General features: G+C 37.7%; 1 protein-coding gene across 2 annotated transcripts; it reads left to right on the top strand.

Annotated features, from left to right (window-relative positions):
• The first annotated feature begins 19715 nt into the window (after positions 1-19715).
• LOC306869432 (PR domain zinc finger protein 8-like) lies at positions 19716-24480 on the top strand. Of its 2 annotated transcripts, none has more exons than XM_079416208.1 (4): positions 19716-19903; positions 21662-21886; positions 22106-22337; positions 22619-24480. In XM_079416208.1, exons 1-4 carry the CDS (start codon positions 19901-19903, stop codon positions 23869-23871), a joined length of 1713 nt encoding a protein of 570 aa, XP_079272334.1. In that variant the 5' UTR covers positions 19716-19900; the 3' UTR covers positions 23872-24480. The 2 variants fall into 2 exon arrangements, with proteins under 2 accessions (XP_079272334.1, XP_079272335.1); XM_079416209.1 differs by having other exon boundaries at positions 19755-19903; positions 21665-21886; positions 22619-24474.
• The last annotated feature ends 1088 nt before the right edge of the window (positions 24481-25568 follow it).

Genomic DNA, 25568 nt, shown 5'->3' with positions numbered 1-25568 from the left:
CACTTCCACTTTGCACATTTTCATTACAATCTGCAATAAATTGTAGAAGGTTACGTAAGGATAAATGAGTGGGATTTACATACCTTTTGTCTTTAGTATTCCTTTTACTCACTTATACACTTTACTGCACTGCACAGCACACGGACACTTTATCACTGACATACACTTTACTTTTTATAGAATCTATATAGAATCATATTCTATTTTTATTCTTCATATCTATTTTTATTCTCATATCTATTTGTTATTTTATCTTATTGCTAGTTTATTTCTATATATATATATGTTTACTGTACTTTTTCTATTTGTATTTTTGTAAACTTGAGGTTTTTCTTAATTTTGTTGGACAATTTGTTGGACAGTCGTACAATACATTTCACTACATGTCGTACTATGTATGTATATGTATGTGACAAATAAAATTTGAATTTGAATATTATTTGAATTAATAATATGATATAACCTGCGTAAGTTATCCGAATCTCTTGCTTCTTCTGGGGAGTGTAGCATTTTAGGTTCACCTTTATTGAGAATGACCTTCAGCGTTGCAGGATAAAGGAGAAAATTCTGGATGCTAGAATCTCTCATCTCCTTCCTAATTGGCACAAATGCACTTCTTCTTTTTGCGGTGACCGGAGAAAAATCTGGTAAGAAAGACAGCGTTGCTCCGTCGGAAGTTTTCACCAGGGCATGAAGTCTGGCGGCCCGCAGAATGAGCTCCCTGTCCGTGTACCGCAGCAGTTTAAAAATGAAAACCCGTGGTTTAGCGCGATCGGAGGAGATGCACTCGATCCACTTCAATCTCGTTGCCCGCCTGCGACGGGAGCCACGTCGGTAGCGATCTTTTCAAAAAGCCCATGGGGTCGTCCTTTTCAGAACCTTCAGGCAATCCGACCAGACGCAGATTGCTGCGCCTATTGCGATCCTGTAAGTCCAAAACCTGTTGCTCGAGCGCGGCTATTCGCCTATCGTGATCTGCAACAACCTTCTTTTGTTCTCTCATCTCCCCTGTAAGAGGATCCCATTTAAAGCATAGCGACTGAACAACTGACATGTGAGAAGTGAACTCATTCCGCATAGCCGTCAACTCGGTTCTTAGAATGTCCTCAAAGTGAGTAACAGTGTTCGCCATCTTGTCCATCATATCGCTTGAGTTCGGTGGCTTGGATTTCTTCTTCAATTCGCCTTGCCTTGATTATGTGCAGTTTCGTGTTTTTGATCTTTGGATCTGGGTAGCGAGCAATAGGCTACTACTATGATCTGACCAAGTTTCCGCCCTCTAGGCCTTACGGTTTGGGCTGTACGATCAATTTTACCAGAGAAAAATAATAATAAAAATAAAATAAAATCCTAACATATACAAAAGGGTTTCAGCACTGCGTGCTTTAACTCCTAATAATGTTTCTGAGAACTTTTATTTGGGGGTTTGTTATCGGGACAGAGAATTGTTTCATTAGTCTGATTTTTCACTGTACCATGACAGGACACATTTAATTAAGTTCCATTCACATTTGTAATTGCTTTAATTACCAGAATCAATGCAAATGCTTTTTTTGCATTTCCTTTGATTACAACTCTTGAAAACTAATATAATGTCATTCTAGAGTTACGCTAAATGCAATATATATAATATCATGCCTTGAGTAGCAGAAACCATCATAAGCCACCATGAATTTTTAATAAGGCTGTGAATCAAACACAGTCAAATATTCATAATTAGTTGGATTATACCGATAATTGTTATATATCCAGATGATGGATCTGAAGTGGTATGGTAGTTTGTGTTTTACATGCTTGATTATGGTGATGTACTGAAGATTTCATCGGAATGTTGGAAGTTCTATTCCATTGGTTTGTGATGGACATTTTAATGGTAAGAATAATTGGAAATGACAGGGAAAACAATTCAACTAATTGTGAAATGCATTGAGGTGTTGAAACTCATTATCAGAGGAGTCCATTACAAAAAACAAAGGCATCCATAATTTCAGGCAACATTTTCTTCGCTTTTAAAACAGTAAACAACAGCCAAAAACAATAGGTATAAAGACTCACACAGGCAAATAAACATCTTTTTGGTATCAAACTCCTTGCTTCTTTGTTGCATGAAGATGCTAATGTTTAGTAATGTCTACAATTTTAAGCGTTTACAAGAGCAAAATGGATTGCAATTTGCTCATATAGGCCCAAAAAATGTGTAACTAGACATTTTAAATAACTAGGTATCTGGGGAAACTTGTACTGTAAAGGACTGTACTGATGAGGCCTTTTTCCTGCTTTAAAATCTTTGTATAATTACTTTGTTGTTTGTACTTTTTTTTTTGACAGCACTCCATAAGTTGACCAGCCCAGCAGGAAGTCCCAGTGCTCCCTATGGCCAGTCCATCCCTAGAATGGGATATCCTGTTGGATATGCTGCAGATAGACCTCCATCAGTGCCATTTATTTCGTCAGTACCTCAGATTATCCTTCACAGAGCGAGGCTAACACTCAGCTAAGTCTGACCTGCATGTCTCCTCTCATCTCTTCTGTGCACCCTGAAAAGAGGGATGAATTGTGGCTGAATGGAGTTAATTGTTGCCATGGTTGGGCCTGTCATCTTAATGAGAGGATTCTGCAGAGTGCTTGCTCGTCCTTCCTCTTCTGTGTGGAGCAGGCTTCCGTGAACATGCCCGAGTAGGACTGAACAGGGGAAAATCAAAGCAGACAGGGCTGGGTTCATGAGGATTGACCTGTAAAAAAGACTCAATCAGAGCAGGTAAAAGATGTCGGAAGAGGAGAACGCTCGGACGTGCATGACATGAGCAAGAAACCACAACACATCCTGATCTGGCTATGACATTTTATTGCTTTACTCTGTTAAAAGGCTGGATAAATTGCAATGTAGAACATAAAAACATAATATTCTCTATATAATAGGGAAGGCGAGGTGTCACATACTACTGTTCAATGGAGTTGGATTTTGTTACGTTTTCATGTTTTCAGTCTCTTCTGCTCACCAAGGCTTAATTTATTTGGTCAAAAATACAGTTAAATACAGTAATTTAAATAACTTTTTTCAAGCTTTGAACATTTCCAGTCATGTTGGCATAGCTGAATTTTCAGCAACCATCACTCCAGTTCATTTCTCATTATTATCAGTGTTGAAAACCATGATACCTTTTTTCAAGATTCTTTGATGAATAGAAAGTTCAAAAGAACTTTAGCATTTATTTGGAATACAATTATTATACAAACATGTCTTTACTGTCAATTTATACATTCTTTCTGAAGAAGAAAAAAGTTTATTTCATAAATTTCAGGTTGGGGCAAGTTGTATGATGTGCTTTTATAATTTATACCGTGAAGGGTGAAGTCAGTAAAAGTGGGACATCAGCTAAAGTGGGACAAATATGCTTTTGGCTAACCCTTTAAAAAAAAAAAAAATGATATTGCTAATAATGGGTGGTCTTGAAATGTTGTAATAACAGTACTTGTATTTCATGTGTTCATTCAATTTTATGCAAAGTTGTGCAAGTTTCTTTGTTCTATTTTTTTTTTTTATCAAGTTTTTGTTACTATCCCAATTTACCTGAACATAGATAAATTGAGACAGTAGCATTCAGCTAAAATTGGACAACCTATAAATTAAAAGACAATACATTGCTTAATGTGACACTGACAAATTGTTGTTTTTTTACAAAAAAGTCACAAACTGTAGGCAAAAGACAAAAATAAGAATAGAAATTTTGTGTATAAAAAGTGCCTGTAAACAAACATATGCCTGCTCTCACCCATACTTACACACAAATATGAAAGCATGTGTTACATACACACACACACACACACACACACACACTTAAGCACACAGTTGGATACAAACATTTACAGTACACACACAGGAGCAGGCACATCATAGATGAAATCGTGGCATTTTTACACTACACTGTATTTCTGTTGAAGTGATTCAGTTCTTTTGTTTTTGTCCTTCTGTTGGAGTGTTTTAAATGTTTACATTTGTACTTCTGTTTGAGTGCTTTAAATGCTTACATTTGTACTTCTGTTGGAGTGCTTTAATAATTCTTTAAATGTATGCTTCTGTTTGAAATGTTTTAATTCAATAAGCGTTAGGTGGTTATGACTTCACAGTCAACAGCACAATCCACTAGTATGTCTATTTTTATGAAATTAAGATTTTCTATTGGAAAAGATTATTTGTTCAATGTCCTGCTATAGGAAATAATATTTTGTAAGCACAGACTAGATGAAAATGTGTCCCACTTTACCAGACGCAGTGTCCCAATTTAACTGAAAAAGCAAAGAAAAAGAAAAGGTGCTTAACATTTTTGGACAATATTCATTTAACATTCATGTTTAAAACAACAACCAATATTCTTTCAAAAAACATAGTGGGAGATACAAGAAACTATAAAAATTAGTTTAAAGCATAAACAGTGTTTGTAGAATAGATTTATTTAGATTTAATACACAGTTTACCAAAAAGGGTCCCAATTTTGCTCACTTCACCCTACTATAAACTATACTATGATATTTATTGGCCAAAAAAAATGTTTTTAGGTAAAAAAATTTATATACGTAATTTCAATTTGATACTTGTTTTGATAAATGTAAGCAATAAATTGCAGCCTAAACAAAAACTGATTTACTGATTTTCAGAAGTAAACCCTACGAATAGTCACTAGAATGTGTAACAAATTAGCCCCCGTCTCCTCTTTATAAATATGTATAAAATATATAGATATACATATAATATATTTGCTGTTTACAGAGTTACACAAATCCATTCCAGCTCTTATAAAATAATCTGTCACCCCTCCGCTCTGCCCAGAGGACAACAGTTGAAAGGAGTCAGAGAACAAGCAAATTAAAATCTGTCTCTCAGCACAATTTGAATATGTCATTTCCTCTCTCTCTCTGTCTCTCTCTTTGTTTACTCTCTTGACAAGCAGCCTGTGCTGGCAGCTTTGTCCATCAAATGACACCTGCTTCTCCTGATTGTTTGTTCAACTTCCTGTCCAGAGCTCTGTAGATAAATGTCAGTGTTGTACTCCAGCTATCTTTACTTCTTTCATCTCCATCACATCACAAAATGTCTTATAGGCACTAGTAGGTAAACAGGAATATTGCGGCAAATTTGTAAGGCATTTAGTTCCCTCACAGGGTGACATCACAATGATGTGTTTAATGTTTACTGCTATGAGTTTCGAGAATTTAGAGAAATGCCACTCTAAATTTCGTTGTATTCAGACAATGATAAATAAAGTAAGTCTAAGGCATTTGAATACAATTTGTGTGTTTGAAAATACATAGCGTGCACGATTAGCAGATAATCGTATTATAAATTAATAATACAGCTTCAATCTAATAAGACATTTGAAGGATGTTATGAAACATGACTGTGAGAACTCTCTTATTCACAAGTAAACGGTTGCAATGTCTAGAAAAATCCCTTTGGGGAAACACACTTGCTAAGAAACAAGTACTGACGTAATACAAAACAAACAGCCATTTAACTGTTCTCTTACATGCTCCAGCTACATTTGCCCTGGGCACTTTTCCACATTCTGAAATGTATAGTGCTGTCATGTCTTTGTAATCAGTTGTGTTAAAAGTTATTTTATTGAAGCCTCATTTTTGTGCATATACAAAAATGTGCTGTTCTTTGCTATCAGTTCAATAATAAAACTATCAAACTTCCTCGGTACAGTACATATAATATTATGTGGGATTAATTCAACTCAATTTATTTGTCAATTCATTAAGGGATCTAAACGTTTATGTATAGTACACACACAAATGCATAATATATGCCATTTAAAAAATACAGTACCACAAACTGGAAAAAAAATTCCTCCTTTAAATGCAATTACTGAGGTGGTCACACATGAGTTCACATGTTGGCGTAATATTTCCTTAATAAATATGACAAGCTTGCCACCACGCATCTCCTCTGAACTCCTTGAGGTTTCTACCGCAATGTGACAAAGTCTTCAGACAGCAAGGGCCTGCGTGAGTTCCTCTCGCTGTCAGCTTGCCTTGACAGCTGCCATTTTCAGTGGCCCAGCCTTGCTCCCACCGCCTGCACAATCATGCTCCGCGTTTGTTATTTTTTCCACTTCATCCTTCTCAGGAGTGCAGAACAGAGATTAGAAAAACAGCAGCGTCACTTCCGATTAGTGGAAACTCGAAGGAGACTTTCTGGAAGCCGCATCTAACTTTATGACATGGTTGAGAAGGTACATTCTGTGTAGTCCATGTTGGGACCTCCCAGTCGGATTACAGGGAAGGGTTCCTTTATCTTCATTTAAGCTTGTCTCTCTGAAGATTTGCATTTTTTTTGCTTTATGCTTATAGATATTAGGAAATAAAGAGACAAACCAACTGTTCTGCTTTTATTTAGCACACCAAGACAACCTGAGTGTGATTCTGAACTCGCATGAACAACACATCACCTGCCATTATGGCTCGATGTGAGGTTCTCTCATTCATTGGAGAGCGCTGTCTGCCATGTCAGTGCACATCGCAGATGATTGTATCAGTCATTTCAGCCAAGCAGTATACAAATGGCCAAAACAAGGCAGTCACAGCTGCAACGGTCACTCTTCTAGCACATCCTTCTATGTGGTGTCTGGATCGACACCCTGCGTTGCACATTTTCAGACAGATGGACATGCACACCTTTTTGTTTTTTTTCTTTTTTGAGAGGCCAATGAGATACTGGATTTATTTGTATGCACAAACAACCTAGTATGCTCCATCAATGCACCAGGCATCAGTGACACAAACAACTGTTACCTTGCCAGATGTGCCTGTAGAAACATGAGGATGAGTAAAAAACTGCTTTCTTTGAGCATCAAACTATACAATTTACTATAAAACACTAGAAAACCTGTCAAGTACATAAATATCTCAATAACTGCCTTGTTTTAAAGGTTAACAAATCTAGCAATTTCTGGTAATTTATTCCTGTGATGTCCAAGCTGAATTTTCATCAGCCTTTCCTCCAGTCTTCAGTGTCACATGATCCTTCAGAAATCATATTGCAGGGCGGTTTGACCAAAAATCTGTATCACAGTTTTCTGACAGTTTCATGGTTTATTATGGTTTGATAAAACATCTGCATGAAACTAAAACAGCAGACGGGCTGCATGAGAACTCATATTCACTCTCTTACAGCAGGTGGCACTTATGGAACTGCAGACAGGGAACATTTCCTTGATTAACGTTTCAAACAAAGTTTAAAAAGTTGAAACAAAACTAAATACCATTTAAACCTTTCTGAAGACAGTCAGTTTCCCTCAGAAATGACATGTTCCTGGATCAGCATCTTTTGTTGATCCTGGATCAACATTATTCTTCAAAATAGACCTAACCCTATCCCTAACCCTAGCCATAATTTATCCCTAAAATCAGAGGGAAATGATGGCTGAATAATAAAATTGACATTTCCTGTAAAATTCTGATTGATTGATTGATTGGAATATTGTTCCAGGATCAACATGGATGTTGATGAATGTTGCAGGAACATGTTGCGCTTGGTGAAATCACATTCACCTCTTGCTGCCCCTGCTACAGTATTTTCTCCTCATCTTGCGTTCGTCTTCAGCGTCTCTGGCTTCTGTTAATGGGCATTTACAGTTGGTTTATTTGCTCAGTTAAAGAATTAGTTGTGTTTTAATAGTTCTCTAACCATTAATCAGAAGTGTATGCAGTTAACAGGGATCTCCTCTCAATTCATGACACTGTTACATGTTGCTTAGTCACTTGTTCCGGTATGATCAGAAGAACTTTCTTTCACCACAACAAACTTTTTGTGAAACAGAAAGATTCTTCAGATGTTAAAGGTTCTTTATGGGACCATTTAGACAAAAAAAAAAAAATATTTAGACAAAATTTAGACAGTTTTTCTTTGGCATCGTGAAGAACCTTTACATTAATCATCTCTGTCATCCTTTGTTTAAATATAAGAACAACAAGAAACCAGATTGTAAATGCTTTATAGGGATTTTACAAACTGATAAAAAACAAATCCAGAACAGTTAAACATTCACATTCCAGAGCACGCAGAGATAAACTACACAGATTGAGCAAAGTCTTTCTGATTATATCCCAGCTTTTTAACTGCCTACTTAGAGAACGTGTCTCCCTTCTATGAGGTCACTAACCATCCATTAAATGAATAACACTAATAGACAGCATGGATGTGTGTTCCAGAGCACCTAAATAAGATTAAATGTGAACACTTATGATACCAGTAAGCTCAGGACAATCTCTGCAATATATAGCTGGACATTGAGCTGCACAGCCTCAACCCAAATTGACTTAATACAAAGCGCCACACTCTTTTCCGCTCTCTCATGGATGGTAGAATGGATGCCACGCTTCAGTAGAACTTTGATAAAGCTCAGTACCAATCATTGAAAAACACTGCAGTTGGTTACAGCTCGAGAAGTGTAGCAGGACTGAGTTTCATTCTTAAATCAAGCTTTTTCCTTCAGGCTAAAATCATGGGAAGAATTATTAGAGTTTGGGAGAATGGGTCTGCCATTGATGGTACATATTCTATTCTCTGGCCTCAATTCTGAACTATTCACAACTATTTTTTTTTTTGCACTTTTGAATGCATTTCAGGTTTTACCAATGTGCAAAATATTCTGTGATTTTGATGGAGGTACGGGCACAGCTGTGATATCTACAGACCTCTCACATATCCTCTGCTCATTGTTATTTTGCCAGTTTAAACTTTGATGAACGTATTCCTGAGTGCCACTGTCTACTCCCAGAGCTGAGAATCAGAAATACAGAACATTGCCTCTGTGCCGTAAAACTCCCTCAAAAACACTGGTGATCTAGGGGCCAGCCCTCAGAATCCCACCGTTCTGTGGGTTTGCTGGCTGTCTTTGATTCACTCTGCCACGGTCGGCTCAGGCCACCAGGGTTTCAGAGGTAACCGGCTGTGCTGACAGCTTCTCCTCAAGGCATTTGCCATCAACTTACCATCTCACCTCTCTTCTGCAACATCAAATACACCTTCTAAAACACACACACGCACACACACATACAACTGAAACAACAACATCAAATGTCAATACCCCTGAGTGTGCTGCTGCTATCATGGCAGAGTTTAATTTATGGAGAACAACAGCTGCATTTAGCCTTTAGTAAGCTCATAGGAAAATAGGAAAACAGTCCAAAGTCACATGAAAATTAAACAATATAACATGAATTAGAGAGCTGTTGTTTTTAATATGTGATGTTGTTGTTATACTACTTACTTAATTCTCTTAAGACCACAATATTGTTGTAAAAGGTTCTATAACAGTAGTGATCTGTATCCTACAGTAACATAAAGCTGATAAAGTTAACTTTTGTGCATAACTCAGATGCATATAATGAAATATATAACGGTCAAAAGTTTGGAAGATTTTACAATGTTTTAAAAGAAGTATCTTATGCTCACCGAGGCTGCAATTATTTGGAAGTCGTTATATACAAATACAGTAACAGCAATATTGTGAAATATTATTTTGATTTAAATTAAATGTTTTATGTTTTAATATATTTTAAAATGTATTTTATTACTGTGGTGGCAAAGCTGAATTTTCAGCAGCAATAATCCTAAGAAAACAATGAGAGGTCACTTATTATCATTATTAGTGCTCAATTATTACTATCAGTGTTGAATAGAGTTTCGGCAGCTTAATATTTCTGTAGGAATCATGAGCAAGTTCTTTCTTTTTTTCAGAATTGAATAATGATGAATGGAGAGTGTCCACAAAAATAATAATGGTTCTGTAGGATCATGTGACACTGTAATGGCTGCTGACAATTTAGCTTTGACATAACTTGAATAAATTACTTTTTCAAATATATTAAACAGATATTTTAAATTGTAATATTTCACAATATTACTTTTTTTACTGTACTTAAAAAATTTGCTATTTAACATGTCTTTCATCATAATTTACATGCCTTTCTTTCTTCCCTTTCATTCTTACTTTCTTTCCTAAAGCATAAAGGCTCCTCTATTACCAAACCGACCAATCAGGAAATTAACTTCTTTTGCTTCCGTTCAAAATTAGGCCGAAAAAGGGACAAGGGAAGGTAGCTAAATGAAATTTGAAATGAGAGTGAAACAAAAGAACCATACATACATTTGCCATAATGAACAAGTGGATGATAGGACGGAGATCATCTTCACAGGTCAGAAGATCGTGTGAACGAATGGTTCAATGAAAACGCATGAAGTCACTTTTCGCCACCTACTGGCATTGGATGTAACCTGAGTCATTGACATCCCAAAGATTTACATCAAGACTGACTGACTTTAACAGTGAAAAATCTTGTTGGACTGTATCAGCACTTTGGAACGCAGACCTCGGCCAGTCACATTTGAAGACTACTAACTGTTGTGCAATATGCTGATCAAATTTTAACGGCATTTACAACCCGAGTTCCGGAAATGTTCTGACATTTTTTTTTATTTGAATAAAATTAAAACTAAATGAGCCAATATTTTATTCACAATAGAACCTAGAGAACATTACAAATGTTTAAACGGAGAAATTTTACACTTTTATCCACTAAATGAGCTCATTTCAAATTTGATGCCTGCTACAGGTCTCAAAAAAAGTTGGCAGGGGGCAACAAAGGGCTGAAAAAGCAAGACATTTTGAAAAGATTCAGCTGGGAGAACATCTAGCAACTAATTAAGTTAATTGACATCAGGCCTGTAACATGATTAGCTATAAAAGGGATGTCTTAGAGAGGCAGAGTCTCTCAGAAGTAAAGATGGGCAGAGGCTCTTCATTCTGTGAAAGAGTGCGTAAAAAGATTATGGAATAGAAACAACGTTCCTCAACATCAATTTGCAAATCTTATCATCTACAGTGCATAACATCATCAAAAGATTCAGAGAAACTGGAGAAATCTCTGTGCGTAAGGGATGAAGTTGGATGCCCGTCTTTGTTGGATGCCCGTGGTCTTCGGCCCTCAGACGACACTGCATCACTCACCAGCAGGATTCTGTCATTGACATTACTAAATGGGCCCAGGAATACTTCCAGAAACCACTGTCGGTAAACACAATCCACCGTGCCATCTGCAGATGCCAACTAAACTGATCTATCAAGCAAAAAGGAAGGCATATATGAACATGGTCCAGATGCGCTGTTGTGTCCTGTGGGCCAAAGCTCATTTAAAATGAACTGTTTCAAAGTGGAAAAGTGTTCTATGGTCAGACGAGTCCAAATTTGACATTCTTGTCGTGTCTTCCTGGCTAAAGAGGAGGGAGACCTTCCAGCATGTTATCAGCATTCGGTTCAAAAGCCAGCATCTTTGATGGTATGGGGGTGCATAAGTGCATATGGTATGGGCAGCTGGCATGTTTTGGAAGGCACTATGAATACTGAAACTGGTTTTGAAAATGGTTTTAGAGCAACATATGCTCTCCTCCAGACGACATCTATTTCAGGGAAGGCCTTGTGTATTTCAGCAGGACAATGCAAAACCACATACTGCAGCTATTATAACAGCATGGCTCCGTAGTAGAAGAGTCCGGGTGCTGAATTGGCCTGCCTGCAGTCCAGATCTTTCACCAATAGAGAACATTTGATGCGTCATTAACCGTAAAATACGTCAAAGACGACCACGAACTCTTCAGCAGCTGGATCAGGCAAGAATGGGACCAAATTCCAACACCAAAACTACAGAAACTCATAACCTCAATGCTCTGACATTTTGAAAAGAAGAGGATATGCTACACCATGGTAAACATGTCCCCGTCCCGACTATTTTGAGACCTGTCGTAGGCATCAAATTTGAAATGAGCTAATTTTCTGCATAAAATTGTACATTTTCTCAGTTTAAACATTTGTTATGTTATCTGTGTTCTATTTTGAATATAATATTGGCTCATGTGATTTGAAATTCTTTTAGTTTTCATTTTATTCAAATTTAAAAAACGTCCCAACATTATTTATATATGGGTTATATATGAAATAACAAAGAACAGTTAAGATTTTTGTACATGGTGTGCTATATAAAGCCGCTTTTCCACCGAAATTACCTGGAACAATTTGTCCCAGGAACTTTTTTTTTTTACCCCAGACCTGTTGATGTCTGCGTTTCCATGGCGGTCTAAAATACAGAGAAGAATAGGCAAATAGTCTGGTGATGTAGGTCTGCGCGCATTTCTCAATACCAAATACGCAAATTTCGGAATTCTGCAAAGAGCAGTGTAGCCTACTTGATAACATTAGTCATCTTGCCTCGGCTACTGCCATTTTCCTCACTGTATTTACAAAAAGACGAAATATGATATGAAACACCGCTGCCTCTATACGTTTTCATTTAAACATATTAATATAGCCGCGGAAATGTAGTTCAGGGAATGTACATTACAATGAAATGAAATATTATATCAAACAGCATTGCCTCTTTTCATTTTCATTTTAACATATTAATAGATTAATAGAATATATATAGAGAGAGAGAGAGAGAATAAAGACGAAAGATTACCTGTTAGATTTACCCAAAGCGAATTATATCAGTATACCAGCGAATTATACCACTACAGAAACATCAGAGCCAGCGGCAAATATCAGAAGGACTAGCCGAGGTTATGCTCCTCTCAGTGGGATACATGAGCACTGAGCACCCGGTGATTGCGTGGAGCTCACGTCTCCGAAATCGGCGAAGCACATTTTCAAATAGGCGATGTCTTTATAAATAAACCGCAGATTTCAGTTTTAAACAACTACATTCTCGCCTGAAATACTTTTAAAACTACATTTCATGACACAATAACAGTAATATTAAAAAAAAAAATTATGTGAATATGGTGGTTGAAATACAGTGATGCGTGAACTCAACCAATCAGCATGCTCAGCGGCCAAGTCCCACCCCCAAAATTTCCGGACCTTTGAAAAAGTACTACCTCACGAGCAGGGACTTTCTGAGGGGCAAATTTGTACTCGGAACTTTATTTAGATCCTGGTTCCTGCTGTGGAAACACACCGAGTACCAGCCCAAAGTCGCTAGTTTCTGGGTAAAGTTCCTGCGGTGGAAAAGGGGCTTAACATATCACTCTGTAATCCTGTCCATGGATGAAGTGACATGTGAAAGGCCTGTGTAAGACAGAGGCTGTGTCCAAATTCAGGGTCTGCATCCTTCGGAGTACTCATTTGAAGGATGATACGTCACAGCGCTGCGACGAAGGCTGTCCAAATTCGTAGGATCCTTCAAATGCGGCCCACAAATACGTCCTCCTTTTCCCCGAATTGGAAGGATGGGTGTGGTGGATCCTTGCCCGTCCTACCTATCCCATAATTCTTTTCGGCAGAGCGTAATGGCGGACGAAGCGAGCGGTAGCGGAGTGGGAGAGGAGTTTCTCTGACAAAACAAGTTTCTCTGACAAAATTCTACTAAAAATTAGTAGAATACTTAAAAACAAATAAAAATAGGCTATAATGGCTTACCTGGATGTGCCTGTCTTGTAGTCTGATATAAAAAAAACTCTCCGACAACGAGCAAAGAAAGTATTTAATTTATTTAATTGCTTTATTTCTTCCAAAATAATTAAAATGAGGAGAATAACTCTTTGTTTGTCCATTTTCCCGCTTCTTGCTTGGCGCTGTCACGGTTGCTAGGCGACAGGATATGAGCAACGGGTAAGGGAGGGAACTGAAAGAAGGGTAGGCTGTCCAAATTCACAAACACCGACTTCCGGGTTTTGCGGACGTCGGAGGATCCCTCCTCCTTCAACCGGGTAGGAAGGATCCTAAGGAGGATGCAGACCCTGAATTTGGACACAGCCAGAGTCTGAAGGACTGCTGGGGCCAGGCCCAGTCCTTCACTGCCAGACGTGAGCTTTCCTCTTAGCGAAGGGAGGGTGAGCATATGCCCTGGGGCCGCCCAAAACCTGGAACATTAAAACTTGCCATGGTGGCTCAGCTCAGCCATGAACCCTGAGCTAGTCTGGCAGCTTGGCTGCGAGGGAGGATCTGAAGCCTGGACGACTGGGCCTGCAGTCAGAGCCAGGGTTGGACTCGTGGCCTTGCACTATGAACAGGTATCATCGATTACAAACAGAATGTCCAAATCTCCAGAATTCTGCAGTGAAAGATACAGGCTTGAACATGGGCCACAGTGCAGATGATTTCAGTGTGGGCACCAACACATTAGAGGTACTATAGAAAACTAACTTTTTGATCTTTAACTTTTTTTTTTTAAATTGGTAATATTTGCAAAAAATACTATTAAAATATTGCTAAAATAAAATAAATGCTATTATGCATAAATGTGTTTGTAGCATTTAAGTTTTACGTCTTTTATTTTCTATTTCAACAAAATAGAACAAAATTTTAATGTCTGCCATTTCTCAATAATCAGATAAATCAAATAAATATTGGTTTATCTATAGCAGATAGTATTTAAATATCAGCGAATCTCTACTTTTAATTAAAGCAATTCTATAACTTTCTGTACATCGAAAAGCAAAATAGCAAAAATTTATATATACATTTTTTTTAAATAAAATAAGCCGTATGTGAATTAAAAAAATTTAAACAAATTTGTACAAGTCACACTATAAAAAAAAGTTGAGCCAACTTAAATTTTTAAGGCAACCAGCTTCAGCAGATTTTTGAGTTCTCAAATTCTTATTTTAAGCTTATACAACAAAAAGGTGAGAAATTTCCTAAAAAATAAGTTGAGAAAACTCAAAAATCTGCTGAAGCTGGTTGCCTTAAAATTTTGAGCTGGCTCAACTTTTCTTTTTTTTTACAGTGCAATACAATTTTGCCATCTAATACAAATGGGTTTTGATGAGGGTGTGGGACTACATACTGTAATAAATCTCATGCTCTGGACACCAAAGCAATGTTTCCCCCATTGAAGATGCATGAGTCTCTCCTCCAGTTTACAGCAAAGCTGAATGAATGCAAAAGCTAAAAGGTCTAAACGTTGAATAAGTGCAGGGAAAGTGAGAGTGAGTGAAAGATGCGTCCCTAGCACCAGTTTCTCCTCTTGCCCAAATCTTCTCTCGCTAACTCGCTCTTGATTGTGCTGTGGGAGATGCAGAAGGACATCAGTGCACTTGTCTGAGGCAATGAAGCTTTTTCCCCCCCTCTTCCTCTCGCTCTCTCTGCACAGCCCTCGCTGTGTTTTTGGCAGTCGCAACTGACCATCATGAGCCATGGTGCCAATTTTAGTGAAAACTGCCACATATGGCAGCTGAAGTGCCATATGCCATAACAGAATATTTTTGGCGGTTTCCTCCATTTGTATAATCACTGGATCCGATATAAAAGTGGTTCATTATTAATTATTCCTTTTACCATTTTGTACCCCTTTAAAAGAACCATTTTATGCAAGTGCAGCTCTGAGGTTCATATTAATAGGAGCATTTAGTCATTTACAAAGAGATTAAAGGGGATGGATTTGGAATTCTACCTGAGAGTCTTTTGTAAGCACTGCAAAACCACCTGCGTGTACATGATTATGAGAATGATTCCCTCTTTCCGCTTGTTCCTCTCTGCTCTAAACACTTGTATGCCAAGACCATTGTGATGTCTTCCTCTTTACAGGGTTTAGACTCCATCCTTTTCCTCTTCTGCCCTCCATTGGAAAGACCATGTTAAGTCTTCAGAATGCTCAATGCACAGCCCTAATCAACTTCTTTCTTTCTTTCTATTACATTTAAGTGATGCAGCCATATATAGTAAAGGTTTTTGGTTACACTTTATTTTAAGGTGTCTTTGTTACATTACAATCATACATTTAAGTACTAATTTTAATTAACTACATGTAGTTACTATATGGTAAGGATTAGGGTTTTGTTTAGGGTTACTTGCATGTAATTGTGCATAATTTAGATTTATTAGAATAGTAATGTAGCATGTGTAACAAGGACACCTTAAAATAAAGTGTTACTGATTTTTACATCATTTTTAATAAGCTAAATGCATAAAATGAACTTTGACTGACACTGCTGTAGAAATGAACAGTCAGGACTGAGCTTTGTAGTTTATATTGTAAAACAGTCTAAATCTGTGTTCTCTTGCCAATATGACAACGCCACAGCAGATGTAAACATTGATCAAAACATTGATAAATATGAATCTTGTTCCTCCATCAGATGATCCCTATTGTTATGCTGACATGCCGTATATGTTGTCATCCTTAATCTCCTGCAAGAAAAGCAGCACAACAGCTGAATTTCTCAACAAAAAAAACCAAAAAAACACTCTTGTTCATTTTAATTATACTCTGACTTGCATCTGTTTGGAATAGGTTCATGTTTTTCTTTCTATCTTTTGGTAATAAAATCATATCATTCTACATTGGCACACGGCATGTCTGAATGTCCAGAATAGAGTTGTTCTTAATCTTTAGAATCTTACAGCTTGAGATCACAATCTCTCCTTTTTCCTCCTTAAACACAGGATTATTTTTTTACAATCAGATTTTTTTACAATCAGACTTTTAAAACAAAAGAATATCTTAATCTCTTGTAAATCCCTGTTAATTATCAATAAAGTCTTTGTGAGAAAAAAAAAAGTTATTTAACATCAGGGTCATGTTGAGCTAACAACTGACATCAGAGTACTACAATTAGCCTCCGCATGAGGATGCCACAGAGAAATCTGCTCCGTGTTATACTTTACACTGAGAAGGCAGTTTGCCCCACTAAAGCGCCGCTATTAACAGGGGCTACATGTTTTAGGACAATAAAGGAGGAGGAGGGGAGATTAATTCTGTCCACCGAAACAGCCTCTGCCAGCCACCATGAACCTGCAGTTCATGAGCTAAGCAGATGGCTACTGATTGAGCAAGCTTTCAGAACACTGTATGGGAAAAAGAGTCCTTATCATGCTTGGCTGGACAAGTGTTTGGAGCAAAAGGAGATTTACGGTTAAGACTGTGTAAATCTTTATATGTCAAAGGCCTCAGCATAAAAAAATAAATGAAAATAAAATAAAAAAACTATTATGTGCAGGAAAGGGTGTGAAAAGTCCCATAATTTGAAATGCATAATGTAAATTGCATTTATTATTTTATCTTTGATTAAAAAATATAAAAAGTTATTATTATAGAGAAAAAAAGACATCTTAAAAAAACTTTGTGGACCGCAAAAAGATTTTACCATATCAATCTGATTTAGTTATACACCTAATGCACTGTTAATATTTTGTAATGTTCCATGAAGCTCTAAGTTGGTAAAGAATGGTGTAACCAGAACATTTAATTTCCATTCAGTCCTCTCTTTAAAAAAGGATAATTTGAAAGTATAAAATCACTGTGAATTACATATTAATACATATTATCATAATGGAAGATAATACTTGTAACAGAAGATATACTTGATATTTTGTCTAGTTGATGGCCCTGAAAACCAGAGAGACCTCTTCAGTTAGAGAAACGGTGTTCATTTCTAATACTGATTCATTAGAAATGCATTGAGATGATTTAAAGTACATTATAGATTATTGCCTTTAATGCCTTGCTTTCATCACATACAAAAAAAAAATTATAATTATTGTTGATGTTGTCCTCAACAAGAAGACAATATGTTGCCTCACTGAAGCAGAAACTGTTTTACACTAGATTTATTTATTTCTATTTACTAATTTCTTTCTTTTCTTTTTGAAAAACTTGATGACATTTTACCTTGGCACTAAAGTAACCACAGTCGCACACTTATGCTCAAGGAACCATAGCCCACATCTTATAGAAGGCTATGCCTGTGACAAATGTAATAGCCTATATGTTTTTCTTGAATCTGCCATGCATCTGATCAGTTTACCTTCCCCTAACCCATTCACAAACTAAAAGATTGTAATTATTAATCCCATTATTAATAATTGCACTTTACCACTTTACAATTGTTACGGTCTTTATATGGCAGCAACACAACATTTATCGTCTTATAAGAGCTATTCTGGGGGTACAAGCCACAAAAAAGATGACTATGTCAGCAGAAGGTCTAAATCTCTCTTATCTATTATGACAGTTTATTAAATCTCTCGATCAAGGTTATGAGTTGGATGACATCCAAAAGAACTAAGAACGACCGTGTCCCTGTGAACCTACCCCCCCAACAGACCCCATAGAGAAATCTATTTATTTGTGGAGTTTATGAAATCTTCAGCCCGATTAATGATTAAAACATTTCGCCATATCGGTTAAAACACAGCGGGACTGTAGCGTACCCCCGCAGCATGTTGAAGGAAACTCTGGTGTGTGTGCACTTGGCTGGCTGAATACTCACTGCTGTCTCCCACAGATGTTAATACAGACATCACAATCCAGTCGTGCTGAGGTCAGCTTGAGCACGCGGGGCTCTCGCGCTTCTCTCCTCTCGAGATGGAGCGCCACAGCAGGTGTGCACGCGACAAGCCTCCGCGCTCATGAGCCGGGTCTCTGGCTGCAGCAAAGCGAAAGAGCGCCCCAGATGCAGATAAGTCTCAGTAGAACAGTTGGCTAATTGTCACTCGACGAACCAGCACTGAAAAAAAAGTAATGATAATTATATTACAACGACATAATATAGAGCGGAACGAGTTGTCTGTACATTCAAATATCCAAGCGAAGACAAGAATCGTCCGCGATTTTAAGGAAGCTGTAGGACAAAGACATTCAATGAATAGTAACTCAGTATCGCATGGAGAAACTTTTTGTTGCCCATTTAGTTACTGGCACGTTTGTAAATCAGCAGGTCTCAAAAGCAGCCATGAGCAAACAAAATGATTTTCCCCAACCTTCTTAGTTAGGCTATTTTAACAGGAAAAGAATGAAAAATACTGCACAAAAATCTTTAACTAAAGTTTTAAAGGACAATGTTTTAAAAGACAGTGCATGTAATTTTACTGTAATATACAAGTGTATTCTATTTTTCTGTATAATGGAGACAATTTATTATAGCTAATTAATTGGAAGGGGCATTCCCAAAATTCACTGCTGGAGCCATCACTTATGATTGGATTTAATTTTTGTAAAAGTTACTGGAGTTCAAGAGTTTTATATTGCATTGCATGTCGTTTTGTAATGTTTGCTGCTTTATTTTGGCGTCACGTGTGTTGCCCTTGTGGTGTTTGTGTGGTTAAACTGGGCTCTGTCTTTGTTATTATTGGCCACAATAGAAGTCATCGTGTGCCACCTTCAATTATGCCTCCTGTGTTATTATCAGTTGGCTACATATACCCTATAGGTAACAGTAGCCTATAACAAAAGGATAGCCCAGACAGGCTGATATATTATTGACATATTATGAACTGTAAAATTTACAGTCATGAAAATGCCATGCTGTAGCCTATGCATGTAACATCGCCACTGTATTTTTACAGTAAAGGTCTGCACACACCACATCCAGTTTTTGACCATAAATAGCCTATAACAACACTGTACACTATTAATTCAAAACAGCATTAGCATCATCTTTTGAATATCCTTCCAACATTAAAATGAATTAAAATAAAAAACGAAAACAAATTAGTGAATGTTCTTTGTTTTACAACGTATAAAAAATATGAATTATGAAATGTGCATCTGTTTAATTGACTGCGGGTGCACTTTATGTTTCAGCTAGACACCCTGCATCTACTAGCTAACTGTCGGCGACCGAGGAGTTAAAGGGAGGAGACGAAGCGTGTCACGCCTCATTGGGCAGATTATGTGCAGCAAACAAAAAGTGTGTATGTGGGTGCCACTCAGTCAGTGTATCGGCCCCATCTGCACGCCTCTCTGCGCTCGCGAATCATAAGACGGTCGGCAACACTGTCACTTTCAACAGACGGGGAAATGTACTGATTGCACGGACTTCACCGGAGACGCTGAACACATACTTGAAGATATATTGACGGCAATTGTGAAATTTTGTGGATTATTTTATCCTAGTACCATGGTGAGTAATGACAACTTTGTAATAAAAACAGCCGGAGGCTAGTAATACACGGGGCTGTGTGCAGCACCCACACAGCATCCTCGCGAACCGTGTAGAAAGCTCGCAGATGGTAGACGAGAGAGGGAAACTGGCTACACATCATAAAGTTGGAATAACAACAAGACCGCAGATAAAAAGCGCAATAAATTTTAGCCTGAAATGGGAGGTCAATGGGTTCGTCTCTTCTATTTTAGAAATGCGCATATATTCATGGGTCTATTATAGTATTTAGTTGAAATGCATATTCATTGGGTCCTTTGTGTGATTCTCTGGAGTGAGACTGCGACCTCACAGCTACAAAAGGAGAGGGTCGTGAAAGGAAGGGCAAAATTCACACTAAGGCTTTTTATGGATGAAGGGAACTCTAAGCATTTGTGTCTTGGTCATACAATCGAGGGACGAGCGTGTCTGTTTGAAATGGCTAAGCATCTTCATCATAAATAAATAGTCATTTAGACGCTCTGCAGATTTTTTTCCCCACATTTCCACAATTTTATTATATTTTTGAATTAAGCGCGTCAGCGCCCTATAGTCTATATGCTACTTTATTTTGAGCGATAAATACGAAGTAGCATTAGATAAAAAATGGTCTGCTTTAACCGCAGCCTGTACCACTCAGCTGAAAAACTAAACGACTTTGTAAATTTAATACGTTTTTAATAAACGTGTCTGAAAAATAGCTGCAAAATTGAACACAATTCGAGTAGCGTTTTACCTTCAGCTTTGCAACTAACTGCAGTAACTAACAACATTTCCCTCCACTCTTGTCCTTGTATAGAAATAATTTTTTCACGTGATTTTTCTTTTTGACCTCATCAAAAAGCTGAGAATCATGTGAAATCCCAGCAATATGCTGCACTGTTAGTGTGTGTAAAAGTATTAGAAAACTATTAGAAACAATATGGAATAGACTGTACATTGAATATTTCCCCACCGTTTTTAAATACTACTAAAAAACAAGTTACACGAGTGAACTGCAATTCACGCCTAACAGAGAACAGGGGTTTGGAGAAGAAAAAATAATTAACTCCGCGTGCTGCCTTAATTAAAGTCTCAGAAGGAAAGTGGTGGATTATGGTAATAAGGAGACATACGTTCCTTCTTGTAGAATGGAGCTAAAGGTTAGCTGACGTGAAATCAGTGACTTTGACAGTGCTATTGAATCCATTCGATATGGTCCTCGATGGTAAAATACACTGAACGGTCTCATAAGGCCAGATTTTCGGCATGTAAAATATTTCCGACAACAAGTGAAAGAAAAATCTGAATATACGCACTGAGAGGTACTAATGTAATACTGTCACAGTCACGCTTTTAAATCGAAATAATGCACTGTAAGAAATAATCTTCTTTTCGATTACTTTCTCTGCTTTTTTACAGAATTAATACAAATATTTAATTCCACGTTTACATTTCATAGATTATATCTTAAATGACATACAATATATTACGGTTTCAACAATAACAACACTATAAAAATGCCAACAATATATAATTTAGCAATCGAAGAGAAGCTTTAAAAAAAAAACAAGGCACGGGCCTAAGACTGCGTTTTTGAAGATTTTATTAAATGGTTTGTTCAGGAGATTCACTTGGAACTGCACATATGGAACTAGGAAAAATATTTAAAATATTTGCATACATTTTATAATTGAGAAATAGTGACTTATGCGCGGTTCTGTTTATTCACATGAATTCACTCACATTTTTGTCTTACAGCAGATGATGGAGGAATCCAGTTCGCAGAGACTGGGCTGGGATGGCGACGCGAAAGCGATGCAGCAGTGTTTAACGGATATATTTACCAGCGTGTACACCACCTGTGACATTCCGGAAAATGCCATTTTTGGTCCATGTGTTCTGAGTCACACTTCACTGTATGACAGCATCGCCTTTATCGCTCTCAAGTCCACAGACAAACGAACGGCGCCTTACATATTCAGGGTATGGTCACGCTTTATTTCATTTCCAGCAAGTCGAGAGTTTGAAATGTGTAGCCTATTTATTTCAGCTATATAGGCCTAACTCCAATATAGGCCTATATATATATATATATATAAAACTGTTGTTGAGAAATTTTATTCTTTTGAAACACTTACTGATATGCATTTGTTGACGGTTCTAAGGTTTTGGCTAAATGTTTGAAATGCTTGCTGGATACAGGTGGACACCTCAGCTGCCAACAGTTCCTCAGAAGGCCTGATGTGGCTGAGGCTGGTTCAGTCGGCAAGAGACAGAGATGAACAGAACCTAGAGGCTTATGTGAAGAACGGCCAGCTTTTGTACAGGTCACTGAGAAGAATAGAGAAAGATGAAGAGCTGCTGGTGTGGTATGGCAAGGATCTCATTGAGCTACTGCTGCTGAGCGCAGGCAGAACTCAAGCCAAAAGTAAAGGTACACTTTGAAGATCAAAATGTGATCTAATATTTTAAATTTTTAAAAATTTTAAAAATGTTTGTGTTTAAATACTCAGCAAATATAGTTTGATGTGTCTGCATAATATAGATTTATCAAAGATAAAAAAAAATGCATGATACCAAGTCAGTAATTTATAGAAATTTTTTAAACATGTTTTAGTAAAATTAAGCATTATCATGTCATGATTATGTAACCATTGAATGACATTTCTTCTAAAATGCCACATTTCATTCTACCCCCCCAATTATCTGATGCAGGAACGTCGCCCTTTTTGTGCCCAGACTGTAGCCAGCGTTTCCAGTTCGAATTTCCCTTTTTGGCTCATCTAAGATTCCGCTGTACTAAGAGACTACAAAGCATGGCCAGCCCAGAGGAGGAGGCCACGGATGCCAGTGACCAGGCAAGTCTACCTCCTGCCAGGTCCAGTCCCAAACTGGGCCGATCTGATGGCTTCTCCAATCCACAGGAAGGAAAGCCATCCACAGACTTTCACAATCTAGCCAGGGATTTGGAGAATAACAGAACCAGCCCGCCGAGCAACAAAGAGGCCGAGATCCTGAGCGAGAACTCTGGAAAGCGCAAGTTCTCTGACACGGAGGACAGCAGGAACAGTGGATTATCTCAGCCTCCCAAGTCCAAAGAGGAGTTGGCCAACTCGGCGCTGCAGTACCGTGGAGCGTACGGTCTGGACGAGAGCAGGCGGGCTTTCTCGCCTTCTGTTTCAGAGTCGACGGAAACCAAGAGGAGCGCCTTCACCGAGGTCAAGAAGTCACCTCAGAGCTTGAAGCACAGCAGTAAAAACTCCAGCTCCAACTCGGAGAACAAAGAGGCTGGCCGGCCCAGCAGCAACCCGGCTGAAAAGCACCTCAACATCAGACAGGTTCTCAGCGAGACTCAGCCCCCGCAGTCCCGAATGGAGACCTCGTCAATTGGCAGCGCTTTCACTTCGGTGCCCCAGCAGGGTCGTGGAGGCTTGGAGAGAAAGAGTGCCTTTAGCCAGCCGTCTCGCACCTTCTCGCAGCTATCACCTCTTGTCATGGCACCCAAGCTTCTGCCGGCAGTTGACTGCCATCCTGCGGTGGGCGACACCGTCTCTTCCAGTAGACTCTACCAGGCGGACCACCTCGCCGCGAAGCTCCAAGGCTCAGAACTAGGCAGCAACTGCCCCGTGCCTGGTGGCATTGCGAAACAGAACCCTTTCCTATACGCCACAACCTTCTGGCCCAAGTCCTCAGGCCCCATCCAGCTGCAAATGCCCTCTGCTCTCACGCTCCTGCCTCCTTCGTTTACTTCCCTTTGTCTGCCTGCCCAGAACTGGTGTGCCAAATGCAATGCCTCCTTCCGCATGACCTCTGACTTGGTCTACCACATGCGCTCGCACCACAAAAAGGAATATGCCATGGAACCTCTTGTTAAAAGAAGGAGAGAAGAAAAGTTAAAGTGTCCAATCTGTAACGAGTCTTTCAGGGAGCGGCACCACCTTTCCCGGCACATGACCTCTCACAACTGAATTTTTGGGGATTTATTGTTTTTTCTTTCTTTCCTTCCTTTCTTTTTTCTTGCATTTTTTTAATCAAAAGGGAATAAGGTTAAACTGGAGGAGTAATGCCAACATGTTTGCTCTCATTTTCAAAAGACATTGCTGTTTAAATGGTTTGATTTCTTCAAATGTCATGTTTTGTGTATGAAGATGAATTTTGACTTAAAAACCTAAAATCTATTTATTAAATGAAGCACTTATTATTTGAAAAAAGGGGACAATAATAATGTAAGTGTACCTTGAATTATGTATATATTAATGTATAATGTATAGAAATCAATTCAGATGCAGATCATTTCATTGAGCGTTATTCAATGACATGTTATGGCTATATGCAGAAGGATATCAAACATTGGGAACATGATGTTGAAGTGTATTTAAGAGTGCATGTAAATTATAGTTATTGGTATAAGATGCAGTCTATTCAAAATAATGTAAATACTTGTTTTGTTTGAATACAGTGTAATATTTTGTGTCTGTGAGAAATAGATTCAGTGTTTCTTCCTTTTGCTGAAATTTACTATTTGATAGTTTATCTAATCATGTTGAATGCTTTGACAATAAAATAGCTTTATTTTCACCTGATTGTGTGATTAATTATGCCTGACTAAATGACAGGGAATTATGCGTAAAACTCGCAAACGTGTACATGTGTAATCTGACCTCTTAATAGAGGAATGCACAGCGATGCTTGGTACTGTATTTACAGTTATCGACAGAGTTCATTTCAAACAAGAGCCATAATTGTAACAAAAATTCTTATATTATCGCGTATACGTCTTAGTAAATTATCGGTAGTCTAATATGTATTTATTATTCTAAAATATACAATTCATCTACCATCGACTGTAATGCGTGCACTGAGGAGTTAGAGTAGGCGGGTTCGACACTCATCATTTTTGTGGGGAAATACACACATGCACACACAAAACAACTACTGCAAAAAGACAATTGTCTAAAATAAATAAAGAGACAATATAAGTAGTCTATTATAAGGTAGCCTAAATTAAACCCAATATTTACTATATAGTTTATTATAAAAATAACAGCAACAACAGTGATCATATCATTATTATTATTATTATCAACATTAACAATAACATTTCCACTTCGATGCATTCTCCTCACGTGAAAACCAAGCACTGAATTCAAATCTTAAATAGCGAAACGCCTGCAAGAAACACGATCTCCACTGTGGTAAATGTTATTTGAATTCTTAGACAATGAAAACAGCACATTAAATAAATGAACTAACGAAACGAAAGACGGCTGCTATATTAAACATGAGCTCTTATTATTTTCAAACGACTTGTGGTTTAATTCGCTGTTTGTGTTATTATAATCCTGTAAAGTTTCAGAAAATTAAGATAAAAGCAAATACTACTTGACTCGATTACTAGCTGCTATAAAAAAAAGTAAAACAGACTGTAGTCTTAATACACTATTGAAAAATTGACTCGGTTTAACAAATGCAATGAAACAACAGCTTTTAATGTTGCGGACAGTTTGTTTGGGGAAAACTGTCCATTTAAAAGGCCTAATGCATAAAATAAAAAAACACAAACACCCACTCATAATTAAAATTATATAGGCTAATCTCGATTTAGACATTTACTACATATATCATACAAGGCACAATTATAACAATAAAGCCTTTGCATTGTCTA

The sequence above is a fragment of the Barbus barbus genome, assembly GCF_936440315.1.
Source record: "Barbus barbus genome assembly, chromosome: 5".
Taxonomy (NCBI): Eukaryota; Metazoa; Chordata; class Actinopteri; order Cypriniformes; family Cyprinidae; genus Barbus; species Barbus barbus.
This window is presented reverse-complemented; position numbering and strand designations above follow the sequence as displayed.